Below are 15,642 nucleotides of genomic sequence, written 5' to 3'. Positions count from 1 at the left end.
CACTCCGTCAAATAACGCTGCTTTAGAATCCAAATCACAGGTCTACCTGAGAAGAGTGGACACTTGGACTGAGAGTGGCGTCACACACATGTGCATGGGAGGCAGCTAAAAGGCTCAAAAGACGGTAATTCCTTGTCAAACCAAGGGGATGGCAGAGTGCACTAACCCTTGATCTTTTTCATTGACAGACCGATCATGGGAAATTCCGCTTGGGTCAGATTACATCAGTTCCGGTTCTGGGCCAAAGACGTCACTTCCGGCCCTGAGAACATCACTTCCGGTTCCTGTCTGATGGCATCATTTCCTGTTTCCCACTATAAAACCACTATGATTGCCTGTTTGCTTTGTTCTTGTTCTGGACTGAAATCTGTATCATTGAACCACAACTTTTTACGTTATTTGGCAGCCAAATTCAAGTATACGGGCGGCTGCCCCCTAACCTCCTTCCGTGTTGTGTGTAAATTATTACAGCTGTTATCTTAAAAAATAAGAATCCACTCACTGAAGCTTTTTTATAGACATAAACAAATTTAAAAAGCCAGTGGTTTATATTGGCTTGTGGTTATGAGATATTTTGCTGGTATTTTTTTTGTAATCGCAGTGTTGTTTTGTTTGTCATAATAAGGCAATCATTGCTGTTTTGTGGATGCTGGTGGTTGTGGTAACATTACTGTTGGAAATGACACCCGTTACAAGCCACATGGATCAATATTGGCATTGCATTAATGCTATTTAAGATGGTGGTGCACATCACATGATGCGCAAGCTTATAATTTGACAAACAACAAAAGTAAGTAAGGAATTTAGCAATTAGTTAGGGAAAGGATTCCTAGTTATCATGTGGGATTTTGACTTTTCAAGTTTTATGCCGCATTAGACCCCAGGTGTTTTGTGTGCTGTTTAATGTTTCTGACTCCTGCTACACCCTCAGGTTTTTAGTATGTAAATCCACCTAAAGGGTTTCATTTTCTGTTCTTATCTTCTTCTTCTTCTATATGATCATTTTTTACAAACAATTGTCTGTCTTGAGCACAACAGGCTGTTACTCACACAGGAGCCACTGCAGCAGCCCAGTCATGTCAAGCATGAAGTCTTGTGCATTTTCAGAGTTGAGTTTTGATTTTTGTTGTGTTGTAGTTTCAATGATGGTGTAGCTTTTGGCCTTTTCTTAACCAAATGTACTAACCTTTTCCTGTAACATTTATGTTTACCGCTAAACGGCCTTAATGTTTTCTAGTTCTACAATGTAAAAGTTGGACAGACACTGAGTGCAAGACTATGATTACAACCTCATGAGGGAGCTCACACCAGTGAGGACAAATAACTGAAAAGTAGGAGCATCTCAAGTTAATCAGTCCTCACTTACACAGTGTGAATGTCTCTATCATTCAGGTGGAGAAGGTAAAAAGATAAGATTAGTGACTCAGTACTGACCAAAGAAAAAAAGAGAAGAACAAACTGAGAAGGTGGGCCTGTAGTGTGTATGCAAAAAAAAAAAAGGCAGGGCCTGGTAAAGTGGTAAAGACTCCATATCACTCGTTGCTTTGTTAAAACTTTACTTTCACATATTCTAGTGTTGATCTTCTTCAGAACATGAAACATGAATATTCAAGGAATGAATTGAAAAGATGACGGGACTGTGATTGGGAGAGACTCTGTAACTCCATAAATGCTGGATAAAATATTTTTCAGGCCTGAGTTAGCACCTCTGCCCTTGCTTTTTGTATTTTAGATGTTTTTTTTTTTTCCTTTGGTGCTTTTCTCACTCCAGTCACTTTTAGCTATCGACTACTATTTATTTCTAACTAGCAAAATACCCGTGCTTCGCAGCGGAGAAGTAGTGTGTTAAAGAAGTTATGAAAAAGAAAAAGAAACATTTTAAAAATAACGTAACATGATTGTCAATGTAATTGTTTTTTCACTGTTATGAGTGTTGCTGTCATATATATATATATATATATTGTGGAAGTTGACCCGGACACAGACAGGCAGACATGTTCATGTCACCCACAAACACATTTATTTTACAATTATTATGTACAATAATGGTCACTCAGACCCAGTCCAAAATAGTGCACACAAACCCCAAAGTCACAGTCCTGGCCACAATGCCTTTCTTCGGGCCGCCTCCACTCTCCTCTCTTGCCTCGTCCTCCTTCCACCCGACTCCAGCCTCGAATGAATGGAGACGGCCCCTTTTATATGGTTCCCAGATTAGCACCAGGTGTTCCCGGCATTCCTCCTCTGGCCACGCCCCAGCGTGGCGGAAGTGCAGTCCTCACGGCTGCTCTCCGGGCGCTGTCCTAAATCTTCCCCCCAGCACTTCCTGGTGTGGCGGAAGTGCTGGGGTAACAGGTCCCCAAGGCATTGGGGCGCCTCCTGGTGGTGACCACGGGCCCCTACAGGGTGGAGCTTCCATGCCCTGTACCCGTGGCCCCCAAAGCAACCAGGAAGGCGACCCCCACATGATCCAGGGTGGGCGCAGACCCACATCCGGTCCCTCATGACGTCCCGGCCAGGTCATGGCCCCTGGCATCCCTGACAATATATATATATGGGGTTGTGCACGGGCCGCTCCTGCGGCCAGTGTGTGGGGTCCGCTGCTGCGCCGGGCCGTCCACAGAAATATTTGTTTTAGATGCAGGTCCCCGTCTTGCACCAGACGGAGCATCCTGCCGACTACGCCACTGTGGACTGGGACCCGGACACAGGCAGACGGACAACATAGTTCCACCACACACTGTTTATTTACACTACTATTTACGCAAATTACGTGCACTCACAACCCCAGTGCCTCCAGCACCGATTCCCCCAAAGTCCAGGCCACACTCTTCCAGTCACTGTGCCTCTCTTTCGACCGCCTCCCATCCTCTCCCTTTCTCTGTCCTCTTCCACCCGACATCCACTGTTTGCTGGAGGAAGGCGGCCCCTTAAATGGGAACCCGGATGGGCTCCAGCTGCTTCCCGGCAATCAGTCCTGACCACACCCCAGTGTGGCGGAAGTGCCGGCTGCGCACCCGGAAGCCGTCCGGTTGTCCCCTGTCGTCTTCCCCCCAGCACTTCCTGGTATGGCGGAAGTGCTGGGCTCCAGGGTTCCTCAGGCACCAGGGCGCCACCTGGCGGTGGCCACGGGCCCCTACAGGGTTGGGCTTCCAAGCCCCCTACCTGTGGCCCCCAATACAACCAGGGCGATCACCCCCTTGTGGTCTGGAGGAGGCACAAGCCCTCCTCTGGTCCTCCTGGGTCTCCCGGCCGGGCTCCAGCCCCGACCGGGTCCCACACGGGCTACACCGGCATCGGGGCGCCGCCTGACGGTGGCCACGGGTCCCTACAGGGCTGGGCTTCCAAGCCCTGTACCCGAGGCCCCCAACATAACCAGGACGGACGCCCCCTCGCGGTCTGGAGGAGGCACAAGCCCTCCTCTGGTCCTCCTGGGCGCCGCGAGCCTGGCCGGGGACCACAATATATAAATATATATCTATATCTATCTATCCATCTATCTATATATATATATATATATATACTGTATCTATATCTATCTATCTATCTATCTATCTATATATATATATATATATATATATATATATATATATATATATATATATATATATATATATATATATATATATATATATATATCTCCCTTGGGATGCGAGCAGCTGTTGCTGGGGGTGCCAGAAAATTGTCATCGCGAAGCAGAGCCTTACTGGAAATTTGAGGCATTTGAATTGAAATGGGAGATCAGAGGGTATAACGGTGATGCGAGGAATACATTCAGAGTGTGGCGTCTGCTGTTTTTGTGTAGCTGCCTTCACACAGCTTCTCCGCTGCTTTATAAACGAACGCCATATAAGGCCGTCGTTTCTCCTTGCCTCGCGGTTCTGTACTGTTTTATTGTTCGTTTATTACGATTGTTATAGTTATTGTGTAGCTATTCGAGACTTACTTTACTGTTCAGGAACCCATTTCCTTTATTTAATCCACGGCTTGTATGCTGTTTTTTGTTCGTTTATTACGATTATAGATATTTATCGATTCCCTTCTTTAGCTGACTGCCTGCCCATATAAGGCACTCTGCTGTTTTTTTGTGAAGCAGCCTTTACACAGCTTCTCCGCTGTTTTATAAACGAACGACATATAAAGCCATCCTTTTTCCTTGCTTTACCAAGGATGCTGCCTTTTTATTTAATCCACGGGTTCTACGATTATTATAGTTCTCTTTATATATCACGTTGTCAGTTCAGCACTCTGGTTGTAATATGACGAAGCTGCGCGAGCTCACTCTTGAGAATGCAACGTATAGTTGTCCAGGAGAAAAGCAATCTCGCCTGAAATTAATGGCAACCTTTTGTAGAGTCAGTCCCTGAGACTTATTACTTCTCATCGCGAAGCTCTTCCTTCTTTTCTACGTACTGCGGTCACAGTCAGTTCACGTGATTACGTGGGAGGCGTGATGATGTCACACGCAGCTCCACCCCCACCGCCATTGAGCTAACGTCCATTACAGTATATGGAGAAAAATAGGATCCAGTTATGACCATTACACGTAGAATTTCGAAATGAAACCTGCCCAACTTTTGTAAGTAAGCTGTAAGGAATGAGCCTGCTAAATTTCAGCCTTCCACCTACACGGGAAGTTGGAGAATTAGTGATGAGTGAGTGAGTGAGTCAGTGAGGGCTTTGCCTTTTATTAGTATAGATTCTAAGTGAATTATAACAGGGTGCTATATGAAAGGCATATAAAAGACGCTCTTTTTTGTTTCTTGTTAGTCAATTTGTAATGCTTTCCATTATAGTAATAGTAGTCATCTAAAAGTTAACAATGAGATTTTTTATTTGCATTTTAAACTTACAGAGGCAGTTCATATTTCGAGAACCCGATAATGACAGTCAGGACAAATATTGTCCTGGCATCTGTAGTGTGTAGGCAGGGGACTTTGCTTGGGTTGACTATGCCATGGGAAGACCGGAAGAAGCCTGTCAATAAGATGAGGAGAGTCAAGCGAGTCTGATGTACACATCAGAGAAGGGCCATCAGAACTATCACAGAGAGGTATCACAGTGCCCACCCCTTGATGACTTTGGGCCAGGAGCTGTGGATTGGATATAAGCAGGGTTTTAATCAGCCCTGGTTAAGTATCCTGGGTTAGGGTGTCGTGATCAGGTTTAATTTATGCTCACTTATAATTGAAACTGATACATTTTACTGTTTTCACCATAAGGGTCACGTCCCATGTTTCTAGGAGCATGGCCAGTGAGTTTGCAACCTCCGGTTCATCGGTGTGATGGGATAAAAGTTAAGCTAGGAGGTCAGTTCCTCATCTGATCTTTGGATGTAACTCCTCAGTTGTGATGTAAGATTTTGCATATAACTTGATAAATATTTTGTATGTCTTTATTTGCAATTTAGGCAAAGCAATGTAATTTAATGTTTACCCCTCCCCCACTTTACGACTGAGTCTCTTTGAATTTTATGACAGAGTTGGGGGGAGGATGAGTATTTCTCTGCTAAAGTCTTTCAACAGCAGCAAGGAAGGCAGGTTACGTTAACATATGGTTTGGGGCAGGTGTTAAGATGTTCTATTTCCCCCATTGGTCTGAAGTATGGCTGTTTGGAATTGGCTTGGATCAGAAGCTTTTAAGTACCATGATGTCCTATTGGCTCTAGGGGTTGGACAGAGAATCTATAAATCTGCTTGTTCAACCACATTCTCTCTCTTGCTAACCTGTGATGATGAAGAGTCTTTCTCTTACTGATCTGATGAAGAAGACCATCACACCATGAACTGAAGACAACACAACGAAGAGCACAGCTTCAGCCATATTGAACAGACATGTGGCTGAAAGCTGAGCACCAACGATGCCTTAACTAGAGACATTTTAAGTAAGTGGTTGCCAATATTCAAATGTACTTTGCATTTTGTTATTATTTATGAATATTATCAATAATACATTATTTTATGTGTAACTTAACTCCAGCTTGTCTTTTTACTACATCTAATTGCCTGAGGTTATAGATATAGAAGGGAAGGTGGGGATAAATTATATAGCATAATACCTTATAAACAGTGGTAAATCTGTGGGATTAGGTATTCTAGGGCTACATATTAATAATACAATAGGAGAAAGTAGAGCAATATGTATTACTCTACCAAGATAAACTTCTTTTCTTTGCGTCTTGGTTTTGACTTCTTGCCTCTCATCTGGGTTTTGGTTGCTATTTTTATTTGTTCTGTTTAACTTTTACATGTATCTCTCGGTTCTTTTCTGAAAGAGTTCACCTGCCTGTTCTGAGGCAGAACAGAGAATGTCTGATTTAGAGGGGCTCTAAACACCCAATGACCCCAGATAACATCATGGATGATGTGTCAATGTGCAGCAGTAATCAGTGATCATTATTGTCCTGTTTTTTTGGTAATAACTTGCCTTATCTTGCCCCTTTTAGGTATTTTGTCCGTTCTAGCATTGCATTTTTTTATTTATTTAGTTTACTAGGGGGCTTTGCCCCCTGCTCACTTCGCTCGCCAACCCCCAGCCCGACACTGCGCGTTAGCCTCTTTGCGTTTCTGCCATGCACGTATGGGGATGTGGATGTACAATTTAAACAGATTTTTAGTTTCATTAGAATTGTTACATATGCATAATAGAACTAACTATTTTACAATACAGTGAGTAATTAACCATATTAAAAAATAGTAAAATGTAATAATTTGAAAGTAAATTATATTTCATGTTGTGTTATTCATTGCGTAATATGATTTTGTTCTGTTTGGCTTTGAAATTAACATGCAAATACTTTTTAAAGTTTTGTAAAAACTATTTTTTAATTAAAGTTTCCTCAAAATCACATTGAAATTTGATTCTGTGTTTGGACTTTCATCGTGACATTGCAATGTATAACTGCCCGTGATTGAATTTTGTTTCTTTCTATTAAATAAAACAACTTTTTCAAATGTTTGGCTCTGAGATTTGTTAATTGTCTTTGCAAAAGCTATTCTAACAGGAAACTGTTAATGTTTTAATATGAATGGCATATCAAGATCTCCTTTGTTGTCTAATGTTATCCCCTGAAGATGTACTACATTACCTTTCTTGGATACATCCTTCTTTCAACAGTAATTGGGCTGGTGGAAGACCAGACAGTGTTAATGGTTGTAGATACTCTACGGGATATTGTAAGTTGATGTTTTTATCTTCTGCATGATCACCACCAACTGTTTCAGCAGAGTCTATTGATAAACATTTAAAAAAATTTGCCACGTAACCGATTAACATTTTTGGCGTTACTTCTTTTGACTTCATTTTTTCTCAGTGCTAGGATTGCCGTGTACACATTTCTCCAGTTGATAAACCTTCATGATGAAATTCTTCAATAAGATTTGGACATAATGGATTTTTTTTATATAATAGAGAGATTTACTTTGTTAATTTTAACCAGCCTAGATTATCCATTTGGACTGAAGCATGGACTTACAATGGTTAGATTTTCATTTTTATAAACACATTATGTTGCATGTGCTTTGGTAAAAGGAAATGATTGCAGAAGCATGTCTAGAAATTTAATCATTACATTTCTTTTGAATTTTTGACAGTAAATGTTAATATGGACAAGTTCTTTTGAAAGGATCAGGAAAGTGAAAGCCTTTCAAAAGGGCATTACTCAAAGGGCAAGCCAAAGCTGTGCATGATATTAGGAGAACTGAGATACCTAAAATCAAAATGAAAACCGAACTCAAAGTACCACAATTGTAACTAATCAATTCTTAAAGCCTTCCTTCAAGTTCTCTCGTTTTATAGTTTCTTTAGTCAAAGCTAATGCAAGATCTTTCCTAAATATTTGAGTCGAAACTTGGGATGTCAACCCATAGGTGACACTTCATGGTGGTGCTGTATGAAGAATCTGAGCATGGCATTGGTGTACAATCGTCATGGCAACAGATGCTGTTCTTTACAACTATATGGTAGTGCTCCTGAAAATGGTGACACAAACAGGACAATTCTCAATAAATAATGGCGAGTGAGATCACTAACTTTAAAAACAAATGATAAATAATACAAATAACAATACTAACACATCGAGAAATACAATTAATCAGGACAGTCCCAAATAATATCATAACAGAGGTCTCTTCAGATTTGATGAACTCACCTGCTGAGCTGTAGATTACACTCCATTCTGTAACAAAGAAATTAACACTTAATGATTTCCACAAACTGGAGGGTGAAAACGAAAAAAAAAACAAAATCAAGAAAACCAACCCTAAGAACACAATCAGTACCTGCATTGGTAACGCGCTGTGACATTTCTGTTAGAAGAAAAAGGAGAAGTGAGTTAGGGTGTGAATAGGGACATTAGCTGTCTGAAAAAATATTTTCCATATTTCTGCCAGAGCACCGTGTTTTCCTTTTTTATTTTTTAGGTTCCTTATGTGAATGCTTTATTTAATATTAAGTCTGATATCAAAGACTGAAAGTGAAAACCTGGATAAAGTTTGAGACGGACGTGAACTGGCCTACAGTGTGAAAGAGTCCAAGTGTCCATGACAATGCGAGAAGGTGACATGAGAAAAAGGGCTGCTTACGTTTATAAAACAGATGTGGCACGGCAGTTAGAGATACTTCTGCATGACTCAGAGCTCCGGGTTCATTTCACAAACAGACTGTTGCATATATGAAGTCTGAGAAAGTTGCTTAGCATTCCTGTGCTCTAAGTGTAAGAAGAATTATGTATAGTTGTAACATGATCTGATCCTGATGCTGAAAGTTATCTCGGTTATGGTGAAGACAAATAATAACGATAGGACTGAAGTAATAAATCAGATTTCTGACAAACCAGGCCACAGACCACCTGTTATTCCTGATGAAACTGGCAGATGGTACATGAATTTAAAAAGCAGACTCGCTTAAAGTGTGGCACCATCATAAATAGTGTCACCATGGTGACGTCACGTTGTGCTGCCGGTAAGTCACGTGACTCGCAACAACAACATAGCTGTGCCCATTAATGTAAAAACAATCAAAATGCTAACAGGAAGTGTCTTAAACACAATAAAAACAAAAATGTATTAAATAATGAAATCAATCAATAAATAAATGCAGACTCTAAAGAGCAATGGCGAGACAATTGAACCATTTGCAAGTCTGCACCAGCTGGGATAGAGACACATGAAAGAAACTTATTGAACTAACATATTTCATTCTACTCGCATACAAAAGCAATAATAAGCAAAGAATTGAACAGCTTTGTGTGGCTTGCTGACCTACTTAACAATCCCGTCTGTTTCATGTTTTCATCCACCTGCCATATTCAAATCTCTAAGTGAGCTCACTGATTAAATCTTTAAAGGTTGTCGTTTTTATTTCAGTATAAAAAAAAGTGACATATTGTACTTACCGACTTCCTTCTGTAGAAACCTCAGACGGAGGAGCTGAACTGAAGAGTGAAAAAGTACATTACAGCATGGATCTCAATGTGTGGACAGAGATTACAGCTTTCTTATTTTACAACTCAGTTATCAAATAATTACAAAAGTGAAGGGAAGTTTTCTGATTTAAAAGCTTGAAAGAAACGAGTGTGTAAATTGTTAACCAGAAGCGGTGGTTTACACTTTGTGGCCCAGTGACCTCACCTGAACTGTCATATAAAAACTTAAAACAGGATTTTCAGTTGTAACATTCTTTTGTCATTTTTTCCCTCCCTGCTGTGCCTTCACAAAGTAAGGAGAAACACTAAGACGACAGAGCAAACAACCAACGCCTGTCTAATGGATCCGTTTCTCATGTCGGTGTGAGCACACGGTCAGCAACAAGAGCACACAACATCCATCCTGCTTCGCCTTCACTGGCTCCCTGTGTCTCACAGGACTAAATATTAAATTCTGGTAATAACATATACAGCTTTAAATGGCGTTACATCAGTGACCTTCATCTTCAAGATGAAGCTTCAAGGATTAACCCATCATCCCACTGTAGCCATTAAAAGACCAATAGAGCCCAGTGATGTCATCCTGCCATTGACATCTGGCAGACAGACGAGTAGGGGCTTTAATACAATGATTGTAACTTATAGAACGTCTCCCACCCCGAATATCACAGGACCACTTCTACAGCACACCACTGACTATTTGAGCTCCATCATGTCAGCAGAAGTGAAAAGCATTAGCTATGTGGCACAAGAAAAATGTTTAATGAAAAACACAATGCTGGAAACTCCGATCAGGGTGTGTAAACGTTTGATTTTCACAATAGATAACTCGGAGTACACACATTGTGGTGTTGAATGTGTTGTCCTCAGACAGATGAAATATTTAGGGGGCACAACAAGAAATATTTCTGGTTTATGAGCATTACACGTGAGTCTGCTACCCTACATATTGAGATAAAAAATAGAGACGTGCATATTTGAACACTTTGGAGGAATTTAAAGGTTACAAATGAAAAGGAGCTTACAGTCAAGTGAACAGAACTCACACAAAATGGCTGCTGATTTAGAGCCAATAGGAAAAGTCTGCATTGTGAATGAATTCAAATGTGTTTGCTTAGTAAAGACCAAGTTTAAAAGTCTACTCACCCTTTGCGTCATATTTTAAGCTCCTATCTAAGGAAAATAAAAAAAAGAGAAATTATAAATAACACTTGTGCAGGGAACTGCTCTGCAACAGAAATACAACTCTTAGCCTGAGTTCTGTACACACCTCTCATTCTCGTCCATTGGATGAGGAGCAGTGGAGTCAGCAACACACAGAGTGCCAGCAAGACACAGAAAGCCGCCAACCAGCCAGAAGCTCTGGGGGAGAAACCTGCAAAACCGAGGAGGAGGGCATCTGAATGTGTGGGGCAGGAACAAACTTCAGAAACTTAAGAGAGTCCACCGAGATGAAGCTTCATGACAAAGGAAGGCTAACCGTTAATCGACCGTTATTTCATATAACTGAAGGTGAGCTCATGAGGCAGAAATCTTCCATCAATCTCTTATTGTTAAAGAATAAATTGTGAGCCGGACGGCTGATCGTACCCCAAATAGAGACAAACGCTCCTGGGAAAACCACAAACCCTGAAACACTGACTACCCTCACTTTGCTCCTTATCCTTGCACTATAACGCGTAATACAAGCCTCGCGCGGTACTCCGCCGACTTATAAGCCTTGCGCGGCGCCTGTCAGTTTTGGAATTGATTGTTTGCTTTTATCTCTCTCTCTGCTCCTAGCGGAACTGTCATCTCTGACTTGTCATGGAGCACGTTTAAGCTCATGTGTTTGCGGTGTTTGAATAAAAATACTTCTTGTTTCTACGACCTCCTGTGTCTCTGTGCAAATCTGTGACCCAAGCGTGACAAAATATATTTTAATTTTATTATCTTTTACAAATACATACGCTGACCTTTAGTGGATGGATCGCTCAAGTTATCCTCCGTTTTTGTTTCATTTTTTATTTACAGATATTAGTTCTTGTACAGTTATTTCAAAGATGTAATTTTACTACCATTTTGTTATTTTTTTTTTAATTTCAAAGCCACCTTCGTTTTTTTGTGTTGACATTTATGGGCGCCGTCAGTGCAGAGCTTTGGGCCACTATGATGCCACAACAAGGCCGTACATCCCATGTGCTCCTGTGACATGCTGGCCGTGTTATAAAACATAACTACACACAGCAGTCAAACTTTGTAGTAACATAAGGACAATCTCTCTATTATAAAAAAATGTCTTAGAAGGAGACGAGACGTGACTTTCTCAGAGAGACACTTTCACATCCCACGAGACAAGACTTTGTGCCAAGAGATATAATCACGCCCAGGGCTGAAAATAAAAGACAAAGAGTAGATGACAAAGTAGAATGTCGTAAAGAATTCAAAAACGTTGGCACGATACACATGCAGAACAGGTTAGAGATCATGGAGTAGAAAACAAGTAAGAAAATATGAAAGTCTTCAAAAAAAGGACAGTATAGCATTAGTGCAAGGAAACAGAAATTATTACTAGGTGAAATAACGGAACAGCAAAAAGAGATTGAATATATTGTTAGGATTTAAACTTTAAGTCAGAGACTTGTAGATCGTCTAATTCAGGCATGTCAAACTCACTAGCATTGGTGGGCCGCTTTGACTGCCATACGTGTGTCAGCGGGCCGCACTATAATAAATAAAATTATACTATTATACGAAGCTACTGTAGCTTTCTTTCCAATACTGAAAACTTTAAAAAAATGTAACACTTAAAGTTTGAAGTTTAAAGAAAAGCAATTTATTTCCATACAATCTCCGTAAAACAGCGTACAATTAGAGCCTTAGCCTCTTAGCTAGGTCCTGATATAGGAGTCTTACAGTGTGAGATCTATTTCTGTTGTCTCAATACTTGGCATCTCTTGTTAATAACCAGTTTGTCAATATCAGACTTGAAATCTTGTGCAGCTGCAACTTTTATGAGGGATGAAAGGTGCTTGACAGTAAGTCTTGAGTGATGTGGGGTTTTGGTGGCTTTCATTAATGAAAACAATTTCTCACAAAGGTAAGTGCTTCCAAACATAGACAGTGCTCTCAATGCCAACTTATGGATCTGCACATACGAGGGTGGCTGGTAAGCATACAAGCCTGGCACACCAACTTCGTTGTATTTTGCCATCAGAATAGAATCTGATCTGACTACAGTTCAATCAATTCCATTTGGATATTCTCAGGTGCATTCTCAACGTTGTAAGAGTATGGTGACGTAAACAGCAAAGTCCTGTTTGTGTGAACTGAAATCGCGAAAACACTCACTGAATTCATTGCTCAGTAATACATGTTTGAAAACAAATTCTCCAAAAATCTAAGTTTATTTTACTAAGTTTACTTCAAAGTTTATATTGTAAAATAAGCTAATATGCAAAAAGGCCCCTGACCTACACTAATTTTACAAACTCAAGATCACAAAAATTTGTTAATAAACAACTCACCTCTTGTGTCCATTTCAGATCTTCAGCTGTAGTTTGCACTAACTGTTCATTACAATACTAGCACAAAATTACATAAAACTAGAGCAAAAAATGTGAAAATATCCATCCATCCATCCTCTTTTGCTTATCCGAGATCGGGTCGTGGGGCAGCAGCTTGAGCAGAGATGCCCAGACTTTCCTCTCCCTGGCCACTTCTTCTAGCTCTTCCGGGGGAATCCCAAGGCGATTGCAGGCCAGCTGAGAGACATAGTCCCTCCAGCGTGTCCTCCCGGTTAGCCATACCCGGAACACCTCACCAGGGATGCATCCAGGTGGCATCCTGATCAGATGCCCGAGCACCTCATCTGACTCCTCTCAATGCAGAGGAGCAGCTTTTCTACTCTGAGCTCCTCCCAAATGACTGAGCACCTCACCCTATCTTTAAGGGAAAGCCCAGACACCCTGTGGAGGAAACTCATTTCAGCCGCTTGTATTCGCAATGTCATTTTTTCAGTCACTACCCACAGCTCATGACCATAGGTGAGGGTAGGAACGCAGATCGACCGGTGAATTGAGAGCTTTGCCTTAAGGCTTAGCTCCTTTTTCACCACAACAGGCCGATGCAGAGCCTGCATCACTATAGACACCGCACCAATCCGCCTGTCGATCTCCCACTCCATTACATGAAAATATGCAAGCTATTACTACTCGTGATGGTCAGTTCTGCCCAGTGGCCAGTGTGGTCTATGGCCGGCTTGTCATCACGGCCAATACCCTTAAGCTGCCAGATGGAGCTCTCCCTGTAGCATGGAGGTGCCCCGGATGCCAGCAGGGAATCATGGACTATGGAGTTTTCCCTTACAAACCTGCTGGATACCCCAGGGGCCAACAGAGGACGCTGCAGGGAGGCATAGAGAGTCATATGTGCCCTATAATCCGGAAGTGCGTCATAGGCAGAGCAATAGCAGAAGTGACGTACTTCCGGGATGAAGAAAAGGACTTTTTATCTGACCCGGAAGTGATAAGGATCACATGAACTGGGGATTGGAACACTTCCGGGTCAGGGGCTATAAAAAGACTGTGACAGCTCCCAGATGGCGAGCTGAGCTGGGTGGTAGGAGGGCAACGCGTCTGGGAGTGGAGGATTGATTATTGTAGTTATTATGGTTTATTTAATGAGTATAGTGGTGGAGAGGGTGCTTTGTGCACTGTGGATAATAAATAAAGTCAACTTTTGGACTTTTACTTGGTGTCTGAAGTCTTGGGCAGGGGTTCAAGGGAGTGATACTGCCCCCTATCTGCTGCACCAGTCTCAGCAGCCCAGCCAGTAGTGTAGTGTGCCAGGCTGCTGCAGCCTACCACTTCATTTGCAACGTCGAGGCTCGTTAACTTTGGTCAAGGCTCGTGGGAGGTGGCAGTGTCATGCCCAGGGTATCGAGGAGCTGACGCCGCGGCTGCAACTATACTAGCAGATGACATTTCCGGTACCGTAATGCCATAGAAAAACGTGCTTTTATCAGAAGGTGGAAGTAAGAAAAGTCAATAAGTAACGCCGAAGATGCAGAATGATTCAATCACAAATAATAGTAATCATTTTGTACAAGTTTAGAGCTAACTAGGATCTGTCATGCGGGCCGCACAGATTTCTGCAGGCTGTGTGTTTGACATGCCTGGTCTAATTCGTGTTGCCATCAGGGAAAAGAAAAAGTTGTGTTCCTTCCCAATGAGGAGGCGTATCCGTGAGAATTAAAAGATTTGTTGTTTGGTGAAAGTGAAAAGTGAAATTCTGCAAGAGAAAATTCCAAGCCCCATGAGACAAGAGCTTATGCAAAGAGATTTGGAGGAGTCCTGCCTACATAACCACACACACAGTTCTATCATTTCTCATTTGTGTGAATAGTATTGTCAGACACATTTCTTGTTGAGAGAAAGAAACGATATTCACTCACGGGCAGTTATACATTGCGTTGTCATGATGTAACACTAAACACGATATCAAAATTCAATGCAATATTGATGAAAAAGTAAAAGTGAAAATAGATTGAATATATGGATATAGGTGATATGACAGAAGTATGTAGATATTGTGTGGCTTTAAACTTTATGTCAGAGACTTGTAGATCGTTAGATTTGTGTTGCCATCAGTGAAAAGTAGTGTTTCTTCCCAATGAAGAGACGTTTCTGCGAGAATTAAAAGATTTGTTGTTTGGTGAAAGTGAAATCCACATACGCAAGCTGCAGAGATGTGAAGTGGCTGGCGTGTAGTGCAGGTGGGGGGGTTGGCGAGCAAAGCAAGCAGGGGGCGAAACCCCCTAATATGTTACTGAAAAAAAAACAACTTTTTGAGCAATCTGTGGTTTTGAATTTAAGGTAATTCTTCTCTTACCAGGTTTTGACCTTGGCAATGTTTAAGTACTGTTTTTAATGAATCTAGAATTTCTTATACTCAATTGAAGGGTCCAGCAGGACTTGCATGGAAAAAAACTCTGGAAGAATGGTATCTGCTGGCGGGCCTGCGTATGGCTGTAGATACCGTTGATGAACGTACGCCCAGTTCTGGTTAGGCCCTGTTTTACACCCAACAACAAAAAAAAACGTACTTACTATCTGTCTTTAGCAAACACCATCCCTAGAGGCTTTAAATATTTAATTTTTCAGATATGGCATATGGGGTCTTGTATAAGCTATTAGGCATGTGTGCTTAGGGGGCATCTTCAAGGCTCCAAAAAGGAA

At 41.5% G+C, this 15,642-nt stretch overlaps 1 protein-coding gene across 2 annotated transcripts in view; it reads right to left on the bottom strand.

The window, feature by feature from the left end:
- Positions 1 to 15,642, bottom strand: part of LOC120518872 (butyrophilin subfamily 1 member A1-like) — a 30,683-nt gene that overhangs the window by 2,769 nt on the left and 12,272 nt on the right. For both annotated transcript variants that reach the window (XM_039741873.1, XM_039741874.1), the window contains 5 exons: positions 10,695 to 10,799; positions 10,571 to 10,597; positions 9,395 to 9,433; positions 8,280 to 8,306; positions 8,150 to 8,176 (listed from right to left, as the gene is read on the bottom strand). In XM_039741873.1, the coding sequence (XP_039597807.1) occupies positions 8,150 to 8,176; positions 8,280 to 8,306; positions 9,395 to 9,433; positions 10,571 to 10,597; positions 10,695 to 10,799 (225 nt within the window). The remainder of the gene's footprint in view (positions 1 to 8,149; positions 8,177 to 8,279; positions 8,307 to 9,394; positions 9,434 to 10,570; positions 10,598 to 10,694; positions 10,800 to 15,642) is intronic.

The sequence above is a fragment of the Polypterus senegalus genome, chromosome 18 (genome assembly GCF_016835505.1).
Source record: "Polypterus senegalus isolate Bchr_013 chromosome 18, ASM1683550v1, whole genome shotgun sequence".
In the NCBI taxonomy this organism is placed as follows: domain Eukaryota; kingdom Metazoa; phylum Chordata; class Cladistia; order Polypteriformes; family Polypteridae; genus Polypterus; species Polypterus senegalus.
Note: the sequence above shows the minus strand (reverse complement) of the source record. Positions and strands in the feature narration are given on the sequence as shown.